Source organism: Chrysemys picta, chromosome 6 (assembly GCF_011386835.1).
Source record: "Chrysemys picta bellii isolate R12L10 chromosome 6, ASM1138683v2, whole genome shotgun sequence".
In the NCBI taxonomy this organism is placed as follows: Eukaryota; Metazoa; Chordata; order Testudines; family Emydidae; genus Chrysemys; species Chrysemys picta.
The window spans coordinates 106,168,760-106,191,660 of record NC_088796.1 but is presented as its reverse complement, the minus strand read 5'-3'; the positions used below and the strand labels follow the sequence as shown (position 1 = coordinate 106,191,660).

General features: G+C 37.2%; 1 protein-coding gene across 44 annotated transcripts in view; it reads right to left on the bottom strand.

Moving 5' to 3' along the window:
- The window catches only part of NFIB (nuclear factor I B), a 219,908-nt gene that overhangs the window by 29,375 nt on the left and 167,632 nt on the right, over window positions 1–22,901 (bottom strand). For 42 of the 44 annotated variants that reach the window (XR_010588659.1, XR_010588660.1, XR_010588663.1 and 39 more), the window contains 2 exons: window positions 16,194–16,325; window positions 12,619–12,803 (listed from right to left, as the gene is read on the bottom strand). Coding sequence is in view for 38 of the 44 variants with exons in the window: in XM_065549508.1 (XP_065405580.1) it covers window positions 12,619–12,803; window positions 16,194–16,325 (317 nt within the window). In the remaining 6 variants the exon portion in view is untranslated. The remainder of the gene's footprint in view (window positions 1–12,618; window positions 12,804–16,193; window positions 16,326–22,901) is intronic. The other 2 variants (XM_042850507.2, XM_065549541.1) reach the window with 1 other exon arrangement.

The following is a 22,901-nucleotide window of genomic DNA, read 5'->3' as shown; positions in this document are numbered from 1 at the left end:
CTGCCTTAGCATGGGCCAGTATTCTGCCTTGCTTGGGAATGTATGCAGAACAAGCACCCAGCTGTTTGCTTTCCGCACATGCCTGAAGTCTGACTAATAAAAGCAGGGAAGGCTGCATAAGGGGACAGAGAAGGAGGTACTAAAATGTGTAGACGCTGCCATTTGGCCCCAGGCCCATCAGAATGTGTCCCTTTCACATAGGATTGAAAAGTGTGAATTCTGTACATTTTAGGAGTATAATGAGCCAAATCAACACTTTTCATGGATTGATGTACAGGATGTACAAGAGCTAGTCTGAATTTAGACCTATGACACAATCGGGGTCAAATTCTACCTTCAGCATACACATCTACCCAACTTTGGCAACATTCTTTGAGCGATGTGCTCATTTATCCAAGAGCAAAATTTGGCCCTAAATACTCTAAATGACCAGAAAACTGTTCTAGTAAATAATAAACCAAAAACATCAGCTGGTAACATTTAGCCTGAAACTGTTGATTTTTAATGTGAATTTTAAAGGGCTCTTAAAGTACATAACACATATAATGCCTACATTTCTGGACAATTTATTATCAAAGATATTGACAAATCAGAGAGAAACATAGGTTATTAAAGGATCTGAATGGACTGATTTACAAGGAAAGGTTAAAAGAGGTAAATATGATTAGCTTAGCTAGGCAATAATTATTGGTTGTCATGACAACTACAAATATGTGCAGGATGTAAACACAGATGATGATGATGAATTATTTGGAAGTATAATCTGGGAGGTAAAGGAAGGAAATAAAGAAAGAGGAAATGTAAAAAAAAAAAAAAAAATCAGGAAAAACTTTCTGACAGTATGATCTATTAAACTGTAGAACAGTCTCCCAAGGGAAACGATGGGGGCCTTTTCCTTTTGGACTTTTAAAACTAGAGCGACTAAATAAACAATATTAAATATTGACTGGACAAATATGTACAAATAGAGACCAATTCTGCATTGACAGGAAAGTTCATTAGTTGATCTAGTAGGTTATTTCTATCTCTAAATTCTATGGTTCTGTGATGAAAAGCAACAGGGAAAAGTTACATTAATGACAAGCGGCTGATCGATTACTCCACTAAAGGAAGCAAATTTAAATTCTCTCTTTCTTAACAATGATCATATTGTATTTGGATATTGCAAGGCAATGACATAAAGGACGATCTGACATACAGTTCTAGAAGATCCAGCTACTATAGGATTTATTCTTCTCTTGTGATGTGTGGGCCTTTACTAATGAAAAAATAGACAATTATATATACAGCTAATCTCAGGTCTAAAAACAGTTTCAAATTAAGAAGGCAGTAACAGTTCACAGGGATGAAAGGTTTTTCTGTACTGAAAACACATTGTTGGTATTCCATATATTTTCTCTATTGTATCAAACTTTCAACAACTGGATAGGTCTTTTTTCCCCTCCAAATGTGTTCAACCCTTGTGATGTGAACTTTAAAGGAAAAAGAGTCACCACATTAATATATACAAGATGATACACATTGAATACATAATAATGTGGTATAAAGATTTAATTACCATCTGATTGGATAGCCAGATTACTTATAAATGGTGAACCCATTAATAAATTATGCAGGTCTTTCCACCAGTACCAATAAAACCTTTATATCACACTACACCATCACATATTCTGCATATGCCATATATTTTACCAACTCCCTGACCCCCATTTTAGCAATATTTTAGTTAGTTTTATTTTTATGGGTACTATTTAAATATCCCTTGGCCTGTAAAATCAGGTGTCTTAATTCCATAAATCCAAAAGTACTGGCCTTGGAGATAAAGGAAAACTGTAACTAACAGAATTTCAGAAACCTCTACAAAATACCTAAAATAGCTTTCCCATCTATAATGCTTTACGATCCTAAATACTGGGATCTCCCAAGAATCATGTACTGTAACCCATTGGAAAGTAGGTATTTAGAAGCTATTTTTAGCTCCAATAGATTGCGATATAGCCGACCTTAAAACAGTTGTGGCCTGAATAGTGTAATTTTGATGGGAAAATCCATATTTGTGGGGAAAAGAAAAAAATTATCTGGCTGTTGCTGTCTTTTATTTTTCTTTTTAAAATATAGAGGATGTTAGAAGGGAGAAATGGATTGGAGGGCAGAGTGCAAGTGAAACAGTGATAGGTGTTTGATAAATGCAATTTATTCAAAGTTGCCACACTGATATACCCTCACATATGTAGTATATATAGAAGTAATATATGCCATTGGGCAATGTGTGATACATGTAACATTTTCATGAGGTATGCATGATCAGTCATAACTCATAAAACTACAGCCAGGTGGTAAAATAAGCTCATCCCCGCAGACCGAAAATTCTTATAATCACACATTGCCCATTATTATGAATTTGGTTTTTCTTTTTAAAAGTTGGTGAAAGAGGTTAAATACCGTACTCAGTAATGTGTGGACTGTGCAGATGGTCTGATGGACAGGATTAGTGTGGTTTGAGTTCTTTTTAGTGGCTATTGGATGGAGTCAGGGATCTGTGAGGGGCAGAGTTACCTTTTAGGAATTAGTTTCTGTTATGTATCGAAGAATCAAAAAGAAACTGCTTCAACTGCCTACTAAAAGTGCTTCACTTTTAGTATTAAAAAAAAAAAAAAAAGATTCCCAGGAATTTATGGATTAAAACAGCCAGTGTCATCATCTTCCAAAGCAGCCCTGCATCCAAAACCAGACTCAACTTAATTAAATGGACACAGCTGGAGTCCAGCACAATGTGCAACAATGTATCACCTTTTACTGTTCCCTAGTGATTCTGGTCAACAGGAATGCAACAGCTCACATGGACTCCAGCTTAGTCCTTGTGCAGACGGTCCAAGAAAATGAACCCTTTCTTTGCCGAATTAAACAATGTGCAAAGCACATATTTAATATTTATTCTCCAATAAGCAATAATTTACCTAGATGACACACACAAAATTAACACAGCACACATCCCTCATCCACCAGTCAATTAAGAGTGAAATCCTGGCCTTGTAGGGTGTATCTACACAGTGAGCGGCAGCCCGCACCAGTGAGTCTTAGAGCCTAGGTTGACAGTGGAGGGGGGTGGGCTTCAGAGCCTGAACTCCAGCCAAAGCCTGAACGTCTACTTAGCTATTTTTAGCACCATAGCTCAAAATCTGTGAGCCCAAGTCAGCCAGGGCTCTGAGACTCTCCATCACAGGCAGCAGGCAGACATGCCCATTGAAGTCAATTGGAGATTTGCCATTGACTTCACTGGAACTGGCATTTAACCCTAACAATCCTAAGTAACTTTCTATTTTTGTTTATAAATTTCTCCAGTGGCAAATATTGCCTATAATAGCGTCTGTATTGTACACAGAAGCTGATGCAGGCCCAATGCAATGCAGGCTGAAGCTCTGTATTGTCCAATGGAGGAAACAAAGCCTTCAAAATTAGGGAAAGATAAAACTGTTTTTTTCACGTTTCACTCAGATGGTGTTTCCAATATTTAAGACTCTGATAACATTTAATTTACAAGCAATAATAACTGATTTACATGTCTCTTAATAATATTATTTACACAATATATACCATTGACCCAAGTACTTTTAAATTACATTCATTCCTCTTTCTACTCTCTCATTCCTGTAATCTCCAATACTTGTTTTCTTGGTGCTTCAAAAATGTTCTGCTTTCACATTTTTCTACTTGTTTATCTTACACTTTGCTATCAGAGGTTGTAAATCAGAAAATATGGTTTAAAACTGGCATTGCAAAGATTACTTAGCTAGGGTTTAGTGTGTTATTATTTGGCAACAAAGTGCTTAACCTCTTCTTTTACTTATTTAAAGTTTGGTCTAACCTTAGTTGCAGGTAAGCACCTAGTCATGTAGGTTTTATTTATACCATTCTTCTTTCATAATATCTGAAATTTTTCAGGTATGAATTAAGGACCACCCTCTGATAATCAAGGACCATTAAGAACATAAGAATGGCCATACTGGGTCAGACCAAAGGTCCATCCAGCCCAGAATCCTGTTTACCGACAGTGGCCAAAGCCTCATGGAAATCTGTATGGGGCAAACAATTTTTTTTAAACTTCATTGTTTTTGCTAGAGGTATTACTACTGAAATCTACTACCAGGTCTGATAGGGAAAAAAGTGAGCGTAGTCTCACAAGTTCTGTCTACAACCTAAGAACCCACCCACTTATGATGTCAAAATATGATGCTATTTATTATCACCCCCATTTTTCCTTTCATGCTGTGATCAGCAGCGAAAAAAATTAACAAAGCTGATGTTTAAATTGTCACAATTAGGTTTCAGTGTTAACATCTTAAGATAAACAGGTCTAAGTGCTCTCAGTTCATAGTGCTCTCAAAGCTATTGTTTCATTCTGTCTGCAGACTCATACTGAAATCACTACATTATTTTACACTGAGTTCACATTTTAAAGGTTATCTTTGCAATTGCAACACTGGCAACATTTTAAATGAAAGTTTAGGTCCTGGAGCACAAGTTGGCAGGTATCACAGAAAGACATTGGCTTATTAAAGAAGAATGGTATAAATAAAACCTGTATGATCAGGTGCTTACCTACTTCAAACAGCCTTGTCTAACCTGTGTCTATTACTTCTGGCCACCTTGAGTTTCTATTGCTCTTATCAGGAACATTTGCTTTTCCTTGTCTGGAGGCTGTTATAAATTCTATGCCATGAGTTTTAAGCCCACTGAGATGGTAGTGTACAGAGGCCACTGTATTTAAGGTCTTTTGGCACAGATCACACTATACGGTCACCAACTCTGTAGCCTGATCAATATTTGGCCACCAAAAAAAAAATGCTCATGCAAACTGTTTTTATTTTGACTCTTTCAGTTCTACCAAAAATGTGGTTTACAAGATTTTTGGTATCACCATATTGAAAGGCCACTGTTACTGTGAACTTATTTATTGGAACTGCATCTGACTTGAGCAGAAAAGCATTCAAAATATTTGTGCGACATCATTCAATAGATCCACAATTTTGTTTTGTTTGTTCTTAAAAGACAGGGCCATTTCCAGGTTCCAATACAACCTCTTTTGCAGTAGTAGAAAATTATCCCAAAAGGAGATTCTAATTATTTAATATTTTACAAGTAAAAATACACTGCAAACATCAGTTGGGATAATGCAACAGAGTTCCTATGACTTGTACCCAATGTCACTGGAGTAAAACACAGTCTACATAATATAGCAATTGCTAACTGTAAACTCAGATTTGCCAAACTTCAAATATCTGATTACTGGTACTATTTAAATCTGTATCTTTCCCTAGTTCCATACCCAAAATCTGAATAAAAATTTAAATTTGTATTTATGAAGTTTATGTCTATATCCCAAGACCTTCTAAAATCAGGATGTGCCTGTAACATCCTGATTTTCAATGCAGGAATTTTACACAGAAACTAATAGTCTGTAATCAATATCAACCTCCTTTCATGCAGAATCTCATAGAATTTCCCAAATCCAAATTTAATAACATTGAATCCAACATTTAATAACATTGAAGGCCTGCTTTATCTCAGTTTCTGGAAGCAAAAGTGATTGGCCTTTCAATCCCACATTCAGTTTACAAGATATGGCCACGCTTGTACCTGCCAGTCAGACATCACACCCTAACAGCAGGTCTAATTTGGGATGAATGTGCAAACTATGCTCACCGATACCAGATACCAAATGTCTTTTCAGTCTAAACCCAAGTAAAATTCCTTTTAAGACCATTATATTCTTGGAATTATAACTGAAGAGAAGTTTGGTAGAAATTTTTTGAAGTAATTAACTAGGGCTAGAAAAAAAAAATCTTAATTCCATGACCTTCATAGGTATAGGCATTTTGGAAACCACTTCTAAATATTTTAGAAAGAGACTTTCTGCTTTCCATATACATCATATGACCCAAGCTAATGATTAAGTCTGGAGAACAATACATATCTCATTTTTCACCTGCATTCCAAACAAAAACTCTTCAACAGAAACACCAGGCTTCTCAGATATGTTGCCTCATTACTACTTTTATAAGTGTAATATCCAAATAATTGAGCAATCCATGTAATCCCTGTCATAACTGATCCATTATGTTTTGGAGTACTAGCCATTCTACAGGGAAACTTATTCTAAGGGAACAACTCCTTTTAATGGTTGGGCATAGACAGTATAGTGATGAACACCAATGCAAAACCCTAGAATAGAAAGATTTGCAAGACTTGGTTGAGTTCCATTTACTCATAAGCTTCAGACGGATCCAGTTTTGCAAACTTAGGTTTCTCTGCTATGCGTACGAAAGGATCCTTTCTTAAAAACTGGATACTGGCCACAGCCATCCAGGAGTTCACAGTTATTTTATAGTCTCTGTTGATGGGCCTGTGCCAGTCTGCTCTGGAATACACACAATGGGTGCTGCCTCTTCCAAAAAATTTATAAGTGAAAGGAAATAGCTCTTCTGTTTTTCTACATCTTCTTTTATACATATGGAATAGGCCACACCTTGCAAAATGTTAGGGATTTTTCAATCAGGGCATACGAATGTTCTATTCTGTCACCCCTCCTGTTCAACGTATATGTGAGCCCAACGGGAGGTTGTGAGATGATGTGGCTGCAAAGCCATCACCACCTGGAAGACACAGCCACAAGTCTCAATTTCATCAGACTCAGATGGTATGGTGTCTGTGCTTTCTCACTGCTCTACTGAATATGAGAAAGTGATTATGCTAAAGGACTGCAGAAAAGGATCTTGAAGGTACCATGGGATGGTATAAACCCAAGAGAAAATTACCACTGTTTGTTCGAGAGGTGTACAATTAAGTATGTGTAGGGTCCCCATTTGCTACTGAAACTGCAGGTTGAATCAGTGCCAATAATGTCTGATTCCATCTATATTTGCTAATACATGCATAATCAGTTCTCTCAGATACAGGCCTCGCTACAGTCATCCAAGCCTTTGTGATTATCCTAATAGATTAATTAATGCATTCTACATGAAGCTAACCTGGAAATCTTACATAGAAGCTTCAGGTGGTGTAGCATGCAGCGGCCTGTCTGCTTGCTGGAGTTAGCTTAGAAAACTCGTTAAACCAGTTCTTGGCCAACAGCATTGCCTCCCTATTACTTTCTGAGAGCAATTTGGGTGTTGAATTTGATCTATAAAGGCTTGAATTCTGTCTGTCTGAGACAGTACCTCTCTCCCTATGCACTGCTGTGATAGCTAAAATCAGCTGGACCACTTGAGCTAACAATGCCCAGATTTAAATGTCACATGGCTAGTTGCAGGTATTCTAGATGAGGCCACCTCAACCCAGAATACACAAAACCTGAGGTCATTGACTTTTAGGATATGGGGCAAGTTCCATCTCTATTTAGTTTTTTGCCTTAAAGGCTGTCAGATGTGTGTTTGCATGTATGGGAAAGGAAGTTTTTTTGAAGATATATTTGGCTTTTGTTTAAAATACATCTGTTGGGTTAAATGGCATAAGTGCATCCAACAATTTCATGCTTTTTATAAACTAAACATAAGTAAAAGATATAAAAAATACTAACTTAAAATTGCAAATGAAATATTTAAACTGCTTGTCATCAGACTTCGGGGATGACCTTAGATATGCCAATATTTTACATTTACCTCCCAATTATAATTAAAAATATTACACTACCTTTTTCCTCTTCAGCAATGTCTTGTGCAAGGAAAGTCTGATTCAAATGGCCAAGAAGATTCAAAATTCTTAGCTATCAGTAAACGAAAGACCATAGCTACACCAAAGAAACCCACATGAATACACTTTTCTTTTATTGATCTATATTCTATTACAGTTCTCTTTGGAACAAACAGGAAATCCTTTAACCAGCCCAACTGGAGACTAACAAGATCTGAGCCAAACAAGATAACATCCTTGCTGCTAACTTGCTGGCAGTTATATATTGAAGAATCACAAAGCACCCGCCTGGAGTTCCTTAACAATATGTCTATCTTTTATTAAACAAAGAAAGAATATTCCAAACAATTAAGACAGGAAAACAGGCAGCCTTACCACCTTCCAGAAGCTGCTCTTCTCTAGTAGCTCAGAAGTCACTGTCTTCACACAAAGCCAGAGCCATTAATTAAATAAACCCATTTGCAAATCAGCACAAGTATCACCCTTTACTGCTGCCTGGAACTTCTAGCCAACAAGACAACAGCAGGTCACATGGACTCCAGTTTAGTCCAAGTGTAAGTCATTGATTTCAATGGGAACCGGATCAGATCCTTACTCCTGAAGACAGGAGTTCAATTACACTCACTCTCTGAGATCTGAACTGATTGCCAGTTTACCAAAAAATAGTCTGAGGTTTTACTACTTGTCAGTAGTGCCCTTCATAATCCGGACCCTACTTATTAGAGTCATTTCCTATCCATACTCCTATTTAGCTTTGATCTCTCGATCCCTTAAGTCAGCCTGGAAGAGAATGAGGGCAGTGTTTTCACATTCTAGGGTTCTCAGCTGTTGAACTCTCTAACAAAAGAGGTCTGCAAGGGTATGTCTACACTGCAATCAAACACAAAAGGCTGGCCCTGTCATCTGATTCCGGCTCATGGGGCTTGGACTGGGGAGCTAGAAAGTTGTAAATATCTGGGATTGGGCTGGAATCCGGGCTCTGGGACTCTCCCCCTTGTCCGATCCCACGCTCCAGCCCAAGCCTGGATGTACCTCACAGAAGCCAGGATGTTCTTTGGAAGGATTCTCCTTGACTGTTTTCTTTGTTGTCACTTTTCTTTTTTGCATCTGTTAACCCCTCCTCTTTACTATTTTTGGTGTTAGCTTAGGAATCATTCCCTCTTGTCTATTGGGGTAGCTTGCATGGTTTATTGGGTTGTGCAGATCATTTTGTTCTGGTTTGTGAACTGTCCAGCACTGTCCCAACTGGATATTGAAGTATATTTTTAATGCTTTGTATTGATTTAATCATATGACACTCAGGATTATTAATGCATTTTAAATACGGTAAAAAAAATTGTGAGTGGACACACACATACAGGCTGAGATTTTCAAAGCCATCTAGAGGATAGGAATGCCCACTTTTCATTGATTTTAATGGGAAATGGATATCGAAATGTCCACACCCTGAACAAACATAGGCATTCTACAGGCAGATTGGATACATGTGAATTGGTTCGTTTTTTTGTGAAGATACAGTGGTGGAAAATCAATCTTATAATGTCAGTGTCAGCCTTAAATAGGGAGGGACTAGCACCCCTTCAGAATAAGCATGAAGGCACATACGTGCCCTAAACAAATATCAAAAAGGCTAAAAAAAAATCAGTTGCTTAGTAAAAACACATATTTAACTAAAGGTCAAGAAGAACTGGCCATCTTGGGGATATTTTAAAGTCCCCTCTTGGAGGCAGGAGTGCTTAGTGGAGATTTCATTCTATATTCAATATATTTATTTATCTACTCTCCAGTCAGAGCAGATGATAAAAAGCACATACGAGTGGAATATTCAGAGAGCTAGGACTCTCTCTTTTGTTTAGGTACCTCAGTTGTTGCATCATTGTTCACAGCAGCTACAGGGACTGTTTGAACTTCCTGACTGTTCATCACACATAATTTGGAGCATTTAACATTATGTCAAGAAAATTGCCCACTGCTTTCCTCCTGTGGAAACTTATGGGAGCTCTATATCTTTAAACTAATTTTACTTAAAATATTCCATTGAATAGCATGACTGTCTCACTATAATGGGTGCAGCAGTAATGTAATTAATCTCAAAATTGCTGTGGGGAGTACAAGGCATCTCAGTTGCTTGTCGTAACAATCTAAATTAGTGTATTACTGAAAGATGTTGGGGAGGAACGGTTCATTATAGGTAAATGCTGTCAGGGTATCCATTCTTTCTATTTCTAAAGCTGAAAATAAGACTATCATCATAGTTCTTCTTTTGAAATCCAAATGAACATGTTTTGAGGTGGGAAAGTATAATTAAATTTGATGTGGTATTTCTACAGATGTAGCTTTGCATTTTATAATAATTAAATTTGTTTGAATAAAAATTCATGTTTTATTTAGAAAAGAAAAACTGGTTTGGCTCAAAGCATGCCATTGTATCAGAACAATTCTCTTTTGTCACTGAAACTTCACAGACGGCTGCTTCTTTTCACAAGAAAAAAATATTCTTGCTATTTTACAGTTTTACAGGGGACAGATCCTGAAGTTGTGAACAAGTGAAAGTTGGGTTGGGCATGCAAATTCTCTAGTGTACCATACATCTGTGATGGAAGTTTTGAAGAATAAATGTAAGTGTGATACTACTAATAATAATTAAGAAGAAGAAATTGCAAAGAACCATTGGAGTAGAAGATTGGAATACGATATTCAATGTTGCTTCACCCATTCCCCTCAGAAACTAAATCAAACATCAGATAAAATGAAAAACATTCCACTAATCTAAAGATTTTGAAAGGTGACAAAAGAAGTAAATCAAAGGCAATTTGACCTAGCAATTCCCTAGCGTGCAACAAGACAAGAATGGTAAATGTCTTCAGTTTGCTGCTGGTCTGAAAGCATCAGCAAAGTACAATTTCTCTTTCAAATGAACAGATTAACTTTATATCTGTAGATATTAGAAAGGGAGTTGATTCTTCTTGCAGAAGAGTTCATACAGCTCCTTCTGCTCAATAAATACTCTTCACAACATTAGAACCACAAGAGAGCATGTTCGTAACGTGGTAGAAAGAGAGTGAGATACTTCAGTTAGAAGCTGCATTTTTACCTTAATAATCTGAAGCAAAACATGGAACAATCTAGAGAGATTATCACCTAATCTGCCCTTTTAACATATATAAGAAATTGAGATGTAAGTAAAACAAGCACTGAATAATTAAAGAAATACATAACACTAAGGGCTTGATTTTAATTTGCATAATTTTTTCCCTTAATAGTGCCTAATTAAGACATCAGTTTGAAAAAAAATCTAATAGAACTCTAAGATTTTCCACACTGAATTAACGTTTAGGACTTTTAATGGATGTCTTAATTAGACTTTGTTATTCATGGAAATTTTACACAAATTAAAATCAAGTCCTGTGTGCACTGTTCCCAGCTGAGTTTCAGCAAAAATGCTATATGGAACTGAGAGACTTTTAATCCATGCACTGACAACACTTTGTAGTCTAAAGCTGACATACTCCAATTCCACTGTTTGATTTAAATAGCATTAATATTATAACCAATAAAAATCACACTATTTTCACTTTTCCTTCCAAAGTAAGTTGCAAATGTATACATCAACATATTTTTTTAAAATATGAAAAAAACTCTGCAGCTGGATCCAACTGTTAGCCAGTGGGGCCCAATAACCAGAATGACCTTTTGAACAGCTTAGAGGGGAGCCTTATCTGTTATTCAATATACAAACTTTGATTCAGTCCGAAGTTCTATCGCTGCAGTGCCTGAAACGCATGCTGAAAGACCTTTCTTCAATCAGTTGTGCTAAACATATTTATCAGAACAATTTCTTCATGTTCATCTCAGTTGATAAAGTCAGTCTTTTAAGAATTTTTTGGGGGGGCATGGGGAGATGCTTTGAGTGGATACACTGTCATTTCAGCAATTTTGTGACAAACTATGCTCCTGAATCTCTCTCAAAACATATTATAATGTGAGCTTCAACACGGGTCTTCACAGGAGCATTTTAGACAAGGCAGCAAAATCAGAAACCAGACCAAGCAGTGAAGATTACATTACACCGACATTGGAAATATTCCAAGTATTGACAGACCAGGATTCAGTTGCAGTTCGTCTTATAGCAGAGATCACATGTTAATGCTATGTGCTGATTCTATCGTGAAAAACGCTCTTGCATAAAGTCCTTTACAAATTATTCCTCTAATGAAAACCACATTAACTTTGCACGTGAGAAACAAGTTTGATTCAATATAGCTGCCAGAAAGCACAACTGCTGTTGCATGCTCTTTACAAAAGGAAAAAACAAATCTCTGGTTCTATGTGACACTCATTACTGAAGTGTTTTCACATCTGTGCAAAGAACTGTTAAATATCTATGAAACCTTGGAAGTATTACCCTGCCAGAGTTTATCTTAATAGTTTGTCTATAAATATACTTGTATGTTCAGTTTGTGTGCATGGTGTTTACATTAACACATTCCTTGCTCCTCCCTGAAGCAAGCAATTCATCTGTGTTTTACCACCTAAAGCAGAGGTGTGAATTACTGTAATTTTTCTCCTAGTGTCACACTCCTTTGAGCTATCTACCAATCCTGCAGCCCTGCTGCACACAGAACTCCCACAGAAGAGTTCTGTGTGCAAGAGGACTGTGGGATTAGGCTATACTCTGTTTGTGCTACTGGATCGTTCAGTATCTCTCTTATGCTCCACAAAGCAACAGTGAGTGGATAAAACTAATCTGCTCCAACACTCAACCCTCATCATCCAACCATGTTTAACTGAAATACTTGCTGAATCGCTTATGTTCAATATCCCAGCGTGCTATGGTAACTGGACTAGTGAGATGTGATCAGCGCTAAGCACTCAAGAGGGTACACATTCTTCATAGGATTTCTTTCAGTTTGTTTATTTTTACAGTACCTGGCTCGTCTGTGGACTGGACGGGTCATAAGAAGGTACATAATTCTTCAGAGTATCCTGAGGATTCAGATGGGGAGGATATCTGATCGTTGGATGAGAGAAGTAGCTAGACGGGGCAGGAGGGAGAATAGCTTGTGCTGGAAATGGCAATGGCGAAGGTGGGGGGGGAGTTCTGGTTGAGATGACTGGAGAAGATAAAATAAAATGAAAATTATTTAGTATCTTTTCCTGTTTCTTGCATAACTTTTTGCCTGTGTATCACAGAGAGAAAATAAAAGTTAGTCGTGAATTGGCATGATGTATTTCTTATCTACAATATCCTTAAATCCAACCTCTCATTCCCTCCCCCTTCCCTGCAGTGCCCCAGGGAATGGATAAGTGCTGTTATTCCAAATCCATATATGCCACATTTTGTTTAGTTTTTTTCTGGATTACATCATCATTAGATTTAACTTTTCTTTAAATGCAACAATGATTTCCCAGCAGGAAACATATTTCAGTTATAAAGTCTTCGTCTCAAGAGCCCAGATGAATCAAACAAATACGTAAATAAATAAGTAAAACCCAAATTTTTTTCCACAGCAATTCAACAAAGAAGAACAAAGTCACTGAGTTCTTAGAGACAGCCAGTGATTCCTCACTGCATTGTACTGTACCTGTCTCATGTGGGGACGGGGGCAATAATTACTAGGCAATAATGCCATGAATAATTAGCTGACCATTGTGAAAATGCTAATGAATGTTCAACTTCAGGGCCTGGGAAACCATTCCACCCAATGAAAATATCTCTGGCAAACAAAAAAGGATCTATCCTATACATATTTTCTTTCCATTATCTTTCTTCCCAGCCCCCACAAACACACACTTCTCTATCTATAGACTACAAGTAATGTCTAAACTACCAGCAATGTTTTCACAATGAAAGGAATGTACAGAATGTCCTGTTACAGCCGAGGCGTCAAGCCAGAAGTGGAGATTGTTACATTATTACAATATATAAAAATCACATTCCACTCTTTATTACACATCCAGAGGACACTTATTTTGTGCCTTATTAAAAGGAAAAGTCTGACTATGGTGGAAATGGGAGAAAAGAGGTATGCCTCTATTTTAGTTAGGAAGGACGGTGTTTCTGTCCAAGATATTTTATAAACTGCTTACCACCTTGGTACTTAAGGTCTATCTCTCCCTCTGTACAATGAATTCTGATTCTAAACTGTAGCAGCACCAGCACTGCATTGGCAATAGCTTTACACGTCTCCTCTCCTATCTTTTACTCTTTACTTTTTAAAAATACATTTTATTTTAAACTTGTTGAGCTGGGGATTAATAAAAGTGAACTATATAATAAAAAGGCAGCAGGATGTTGTTGTGGATGCTTACAAGTCCCAAAGCACATCACACAAAGACATAGTATCTAATTTTCAAATACTGTTGGCCACATAGGATGCCCGAATCTGGTATCTGACTGTCCTATTTAAATGCCCAAATTTGAAAATTAGGCTTAGGCTCATCAGCCTTAACTCTAATTATCTTTCATTTCTCAGCTGAAGTCAGAACCGAGGTTTGCTATCTACCTAGTGATACTATACACAAACAATCACACCCACGATTGTGTGTCTGTTCTATGTACTAGAGATTTATAAAAGCAATTAAGTCTGAATGATAGCAAAGGGGTCAATATTTGAAAAGAACTTCCAGATGCAGTTCTCAAAATAAGTTGGGAATCACAACTACCAGTGTTGCATGTGAATGCTGGGGGATCTATGCTCTTTCAGGTCTCCCCTAAACAGTTCCTAGATCTCCCTGACTTTTGTCTTTCTCCTTGGGAACAGTGGCTGGTGGGTCTGCTCCACCATCTGATGTCTTCACAGGCCAGTGTATCCCCCATTCCTCTTCTTCCAATGCTCCTCTCTCCTTATGCTGGTTTCCTCCTATTTCCTTCTCCCCTTTCCATCTGTTAATCATCACTGTTTCTTCTCTCCAGGGCCATTTCCTTCATTTCCCATTGAAGCTATTGAGCGTGGAATGGGGCCAAATAAGGTAGCCAATGTCTGTGACAACTTCTATACAGGCTCTGCTACAATAAGAGATGCAGACAAGTTTGCAGTGGAGCAGCCAGCAAGGAAAGGCAAAAGTGAGAGCTGATTGAGAGGCAGTCTCTGTAGCTAGCCGCTTCCACAGCTGTGGTGTCAGGAAAAAACTGCAGTCCCAGGGACTCCAGGACTGAGAGCAGAAATTTGGGACAGTTCTGTTCAAATCAAGACTGTTGGAAAGTAAGTAGTAAATTTACAGAATTACTATGTTGGTTGTTATTTTATATTGTCACTTAATATATTAATCTAAAAAGTGACATATTAAAAAAAATATAAGGTTTTGATTAAACTATGGGTATGGTCAGAAAAATAACTATGGCAGCTTCTCTCTCAAGAAATTTACTTCAGAATCAGAGTCATATCTTTTCACTTTAATAACAAAGGTAAGTTACTAGTTTTTTATACTTGTTAGGCCTGCAGAACCAACTCAGCTACAAGAGAGTCTCTTCTGGCTCATGCATCATATACAGTATTATTAATTAATTTCTGATTATAGAATCCTTCCACAAATCAGAAAGAGCTGAAATTGACTTCAGATCCCAGAGTGGGTTTGCTGGGCTGGATGTTAGAAAAAAATAATGTCTCTTCACTTGTAAACTGAATAAATATGAACATGAAGTCATTGAGATGGGGGGGAGGACCATGAAAGAATAACTTTTGAGAGAAGAACTGCATTTTAAATCTATAAAAGCAAAAATATTCAAGTCTGATTTAACACTCCTTACTCCACCCTATTGTATTAAAGGAATATTATATAGTACATGATGTTAGACAACCCACCAATGAAAGAACACCGCAGTGCCAAAACTTAAAGTAGGGAGTTAAGAATAGAGGATCCTACAAAATCCATGCTAGGAATGCCCACACTATATACTTAACAAGCCATTACAGCTCAAGGGCCATAGTTTCCCCTTAATTCATGCATGCAACTCACATTAAGGTCAAAGGGAGGTCCACTGTGGATCTACAGAAGTATATGGTGAAAAAAGGTTTTACAGATAGTGGCTCACTCGCTCTATCTACCTATCTATCTACCCCAAAAGAGGCATCAGTATCTAATTCATTTTTTAATGTGAGTGTTCAACGTTGTTTTCTAATTTTGAGGCTTCCATTATGTATGGCATTTCATGAAATCCTATTAAGGCATGTGAATATAATATGCTAGTTAGCAAAAAATGGGGGAGGGCTTATTTTGTCCTGTGAGTTCCTTCATTTAGGTTACATATATTTTCATTCACAGGTTGGTTTTAGCTTGACCATTTCACGCCATTCTGAAGGGCTACCTGAGCTGTCTTTAATGAAGATTCCTCCAAGGATACCCCAAACTCAGCAACATACTCAATTCTCTTTTCATTTGTAATATACATGGGAGTAGGTCCATAACAATGACTTCAACAAATACATCATAATCAGAGGGTGGGAAAGGAGCAGAAACCAGATAAATATGGAGGGTTTTCTTCCTCCTTCATATGCCCTCACCACTGTGTGCAACTCCTGGGATTCCTGGATGGTGATGCTGGGGGAAAGTGCTCAGTCTCGGTGAAGAATCCTGAGGAGATGTGGGACTAAACAAAGGCTTCTCAGGCTTCTTCATTGTAGGAGAAGACATATCTGCAAAGGAAATATAAGAAAACAGGAATGTTAAATTAGAGGCCTCTTATTCCATTGCACGACACGGCATTTTGTAAATCATATACTTTTTATGTTTATGCTACTTTTGTAAGTCCTATTCAGTTATCCTACTCCACTGTGACTGATTTAAAATGATTGGTTTCCAGCATAGGCATGAACAACAGTTCACTGGTCTTTGGCGTGCAGAACAGAAATTGCATTCTCTTCATACCAGACAAGCAAGAAAGTAAAGAAACCCATGACCTCACCAGTTCCCTAGATGTTTTGCAATTCTACAGTACACCATATCCACCTAGCTGATGGGAATTTTATTGTAATTTTTACTGGAAATCTGCAATCACATGTAGAGTAATCACAACAAAAAATCCATTTTAAAGTATTTACTATTTTTAACACAGAAATCCATCCTTTTCTCTTCCAAAAGCACAGTGACATTCCTAAAAATGCAGGCTACATAAGCGCCAGTATTCAGATTCTCTGTTTTTCTAGTAGGCCCTTCCCTCCTCTCCCTGCCAGTTTACATCCCAACAAAAATCTCTCTTAATATGGAGATAGCACAATGGCCGTGAAAAATGAAGAAATGCTATTCTAAATGATAATATAACAGTAAACACATTGTATTTTGTCTGAAAGCTTAATTAACATTAATTATTGTACTTCAATCTAAAATTAAATCCTTTCCCCCATTTAAATTATTAATTGCACATATTTATAGCATATACATCACCATGGTGTATGGATTCAGCTTGAACTCAATGGCACTACTCATTTGCTTAAAGTTAAGCTCATTCGTAAATACTGGTTTGGGACCATAATGCATCTGCCTTTTCTTTTCTATGCAGACCATGCTATTTTCATTCATGCCTTTGTCACCTTCAGACAAGACAACTGTATTGTGTTGTATTTGGTGCTACACCTTAAATGCACTTGGAAGTTGAAGGCAGGACAACCCTGTAAAATAGAGTGCCTCACTTTGAGCTTATTCAGACAGTTCTTTATGATCTGTGGAGTTTAAGATGTTGATCTAGAAAACCTTACATATGCTTAGGACCTTTCTACCTGAGAGTCTGATTCCCTCTTCCTGACTTCTACCACTGCTGAGATCTGTGAAGACCACGAAGCTGGATCCACCTTTATATAAAAGAGGGAAGCTGCTGGCAGGGTGTTTTCTCTGAGGGCTCCTATTTTAGTAATATGCTTTGGTCCAAAATAGCCTGAATTTAAGGATCTCCAGAGCACAGCGCAAGGTTCATGTTTTTTAAGCAGGCTGCTGAAGAAGCAAATTTTGTCCAGGGGAGTATACAGGGAAAGCGATGACATTGTTTTATTTCTGTGTTGTATGGTTATTCAGTATTATTATGCATTATGACAGTTGCTGTAGGTTTTGTTTACACTGATCTATTGTAATTTTATATTATTGTTAAAGGCACCTGAGTAATTGGTCATTTTAGAAATGTAAATAAACGAAGTGCTATTTGAAGGGAAATAACAACAACAAACATTTTATTTTTCTACTTGTAATAGCCTCCCTATAGCAAGGACAAGAGTAACAAATGGTTAAGGTTTGGATTATATAATTTATCTGATAAACTACATACATTTTTTTTAAATTGCTTCTAGTGTGGTGAATGAGTCTGGAATAGGGATTTTATAATCCTATAATAAAACCTGCACGTTCGCTCATGATTTTAGGATTATTTCATTTTTTGATCAAATGACTGCACTAGTGTATTCATTTCTTAAGACACTTGTTTCATCTAAGCACAAGGACCTTTACACTACTGCAGAAGAGGGAAAGCAGTTACATCTTTACAAAAGCCATTGGACAAAATTAACCAAACATTTGGCTTTGGACTGGGACTCTTCCATTAGTGTGTAGTCTACCACTGCAAAAACAATCCAACATTATTGTCTGAAGAAACAGACAAGTGCACTAATGGCCTATAGTTGCAGCCTTGACTAACACATTGCATCCATCACTGGCTATCACAAGACATATCAATAACTGAACACTTTGATAAGACTCTTTTGGCAACACAATTAGTTTATTCTACCATATGTATAATATCACAAAAAAATACAAAGGATTGAATTTGATTTTTATTTTGAATATTGCAGCTAAACTTCTATGGGGAGGGAGATGATCACCCCCACAGAGTAGGAGGTTGGGAGATCTTTCACTTAAGTAAAACTGCATTCAACAAACAAACTTTTGAAGGAATGAACTAACTCCTGCTGAGAGATTTTGCAAATGTCTCCAGATCTAATTTCTGGAATACAACAGAGATTTAATTTAGTTTGTGGCTGTTACTTCATTAAACAAGCCAAAGCTTTTTTTTTTTTTAAACCAAAATATTTAAATTGTTTGAAAGAAGAATGTTATATGATGTGCAACGTAATCAGGATTTCCACTAACCCCCAAGTGGCATCCCTAATTTGAAAGAAAATGTACAGAAAAGGAAATTGGTGAGTATTAAAACCTTGTGGATTGCCTTTAAAACAATTGTAGTTCAATACATACAGAGTAGCATAAATTACAAAGCAAAACTGAATACAACCATGAGACTATTAACACAAGAGATTATTGTCTCTGAATGAAGGTGAAAGCTATTGGGAGTCAATATTGTACATCTTTTGCTGCAATATGAACTCCCATCACCCAACCAAACACAGATTCTGTACTTTAAAGCAGAAATGCCTGCCACACATGACACTACAGTGAAGTACTTTTAGAAACATGACATAAACAGCATTCACAACTGTGAAGACCGAATAGCTGAAATACATGTAGCAGCTTCTTTGTTAAAACAATGTACTTAGCATTGTGAAGTAATTCAGATGGTCATTTCCCCCCTTGTTCTCCCCTTGTATGCACTGACATCATAATGGAGCTTTCATGGTCTATTCACCATGGAATAACAGATGCAGCCTACAGGAGAGCCGGAACAAAAACTGTTTGTATAAGTTATAGAGAGAGACTACAGTGGTCTCCTCCTTGACCAAAAGGACAGGCTTCTAACTCTGCTAAGAGCACATGAGTTTCATTTTCTTCAGAGGTTTACCAGTTTGGAAAAAAATACATCATTACATCTTAGGAAGGGCAGTTTTTTATTATCCTTATTTTTTTCAAATGTTCACGGCCTTTAAATGCAACAAAATTAGCTAAGGCAATCTTACGAGTTCATGTAATTTTTAATTATAACTCCAGCACTTACTAAATAAAAATAACTGATATTGTTTTGCTTTTAAAACATATATGTTAACCAAGAGTTACACTTTTGTTCCTGTAGCTTTAGCTATACAGTGATAGTTAGGTAACCAAGTGATGGAAAGAGAATATAAAAACAGGCCTATTTGTATTTTCTTCCAAATGCTCCATGACATATGCTTGAAATAAAATTGCAGTTTTGAGAATGAAAATATAACATTTTTTCAGTTTGACTTATTTGTACTGTGTTGATTCTTTGAAAAATACTTAGCACATGAAGAGGAAAAAGTACCAAAATCAGCAATTTATATCAAACTACTCTGTTTATCATAATGTTCTATCGACATGAATCAGAATAACCCATGACCATGTCCTGCTTAGAATTTTCATAAAATTTTAATGTAACATGATTATTCTTTTAAGAATTCACATTCTGTTCAAATTATTCTTGCATAATAGCCTCATGTTATTGCAGAGATACAACAGATACATGCCCAGGCTGAAGCATGTTATACATTTTAAAGCATCACATGAAAGAGATAAAGGCTTATGAAAATACAAAGAGTTAGATCAACTCATCTCCCAACAAGGTAATACCATCTACAAAGGAAGGGAGAACAGCGTTGCTGTGAAGCCCAGCGTATGCAGCCTGCTCATCGGCAGCTTGCACAAATGGTGCTCCAGATGTATATCTGTTCAAGTCAGCCCAAGGCAACAATTTTGATCAATTCTAATGTGATAAAATGCTGCAGGGAAAGTGTGCAGAAACGTGTTTACGTCAGCCTTTAATTAAACTGTTGTTCACTTCCAAAGAACCTTAGGAAACACTAATGAGACATGAGTTTCAGCAATTTCCTCATCAATGCAAAGACCCCCTCTCTCAATCTGAAGCAGCCTGTCATCCAACTAGCTCCCTGGATAAATGTCACATGGCACACCAATCGGTGAGCCACCTGTTAATAGAACTTTGCTGGAGTCAACTGGTGATCCGAGGCAAGTTCAAACATCCATCTGTCTGCTTTAGACACTTGCTCAGTTTTCAGATACAGCTCAGCAAGATGTTAACTTTTCTATAATGCTGGTGGTGCAGCAGTGTGAAGAGATGATTAAGTAGAAATAGGGAATAAATAACATTAAATCTATTTAATCCAATTTATTCTCTAACACTTCTTATTTATATCTTTATATCATAGCTTAATTTAGCTAATCTTTCTTTGCAAGGTACACTCCAGTGGACAGCAATCTGTTAGAAACGTTTAGAACTCAGTTTTAGCATTGCCTTGAGAAATCCAGATAAGAACATCTTCACATTATTGTTTGTGTACTTTACAGTGAAAGATATGAAATCAATAGCATTATTTTAAAAAATAGAAAACTTCATGCAGCTAGCAGGAGCCAGGGACTTTTGAAAATCTCAGGAGCGTTTAAATACAGAGGACGGGGGTGCACAGGAGCCAATTGGCTAGCTCAGTCTCCGACTCCCAGCCATGGAAAGACAGCAAACCTGGAGTGTGGGCAGCCCCACTCCCCAATCTTGCCACATGAGCACCTTCACATTTCCCCAACCACATCACCATCACCACCACCACACACACACACACACACACCACCTTATTTTCCAGGCACCATCTTACAATCCTGGCAGCCCATTCAAGATTCCTCCCCTGTTGATTATAGGGAAGGGACATTTGCAGGTGATACTGCTAGTGTTGGATTGTGATCTCAGAATATATCCCTTCTACACTCTATTGGTCCTGAGTCTCCACTGCGTGCACCTTGAGTCAAGTACACCTGTGCAAAATGGGTGTAAAATCTTACCAGATCAGAATGGTCGTGTTTCACATCCACTTTGCACAGCTGTAAATGGCTACAAAAAGTGTAAGTCAATGAAGAATTACACTCATTGAGTTCAGTGGCATTACTTCTGATTTACACCAGTGTAAGAGAGCAGAATCAGGCTCCCAGCTTCTTTATAGGTCGGGTGTAATGACTACAAGCCTGATTTTCAGAAATGCTGAGCTCCTACTGACATCAACTGGATTTGAAGGAGCTCAGAAATTCTGAATATCAATTTTGAATTAAGCAGAGAACACAGAAAATTGTTACCATATCATCTCACAAGCATAAAAGTTCACTTCAAACATAAAAGATTAAAGTGGATTCTTTCTCGCTATTTTATTTTATTTTTTTAAGACAAACAACTCCAAATAACTTGATGCCTTGCTGGGATAGGTGTAGCAACTTTTTCAGTGTCCACCAAACATATGATCTTTCAAGGGGATTTTGGAGGTCTATAGATGAAGTTAAGATAGACAAATTTTGCACAATGGTTGTGGACTGCTTTGTGTTCGAAAAGCAGCCTGGCTGGAAGTTTGAACAGAGCTATTCTGCTGAAATTTTAAAAATTGGTGCCAGATCTATTTTTGCTTCTCTGTCCATCTTAGCATAGATAGAAACTATGAGCACATTTATAACTAAATGTAGACTAGGATAACATATCTTTAATATGCACACACTCATTACTCTCCCATCAAGGAATTAACCCACTTTCTCAGTCCAAATGCTTCTCATCAAATTAGAAGCGAGGACCTTGGCTGAAATGGGCTTCTGGGTCAAGCCCAATGTTCTGACATCATCTCCCTCTCTTTGGTAGCTGAATACATTTCACTCTGTAGAAATGTTTTCTAATCTAATTTCACTTTTTTTAAAAATTTCTGTAGGGTAAAATGTATTCAAATACCAAAAAGAGGAAGATAATGTAAAAACACTGGACTTGATCTAAAGCCCATTGCAGCCAATGGGAATCTTTTAGATAGGAGAGACAAATTACTCCTCCATTTCCCACTCACGTGCAAAGTCCCATAGTTCTGAATCTCATTATCAATCTGTTGTGCTTTCCAGTCTCCATATTTTGTTCTTTCAATATTTGTATGTATAAGCAATCATCAAATACACCAGTACTTTGGTTTTTAGCTTCTGCACCATATATCCCTGCCCTGCCCTGCCTGGAAGATCTGCTCTTGTAAGGAGATACAGTATCAACATTTTACAAAAATCCTACGCTGACGGGCAGTATATTTTGAGGCTTATCAACCTTAAAACAGCGGGGAAAGTAAAAATAAAATATTTTATCTGAATGAGGTGAGCATGAAGGAAGGACTGAAGGAATGTGATATTTTACAGAGAATTTCAGTGCTGCTGTACAGAGGGTTTGCTCCAGTGCTCATCTACACAGTATGTTTAAAGCTGTATTTATAATCCCTCATATTGCCCCAATACATCAAACTAGCACAAAATGCCATGGTATGAACAAGTATAGATGGATTTTTACTATTATGGGTGGTCAA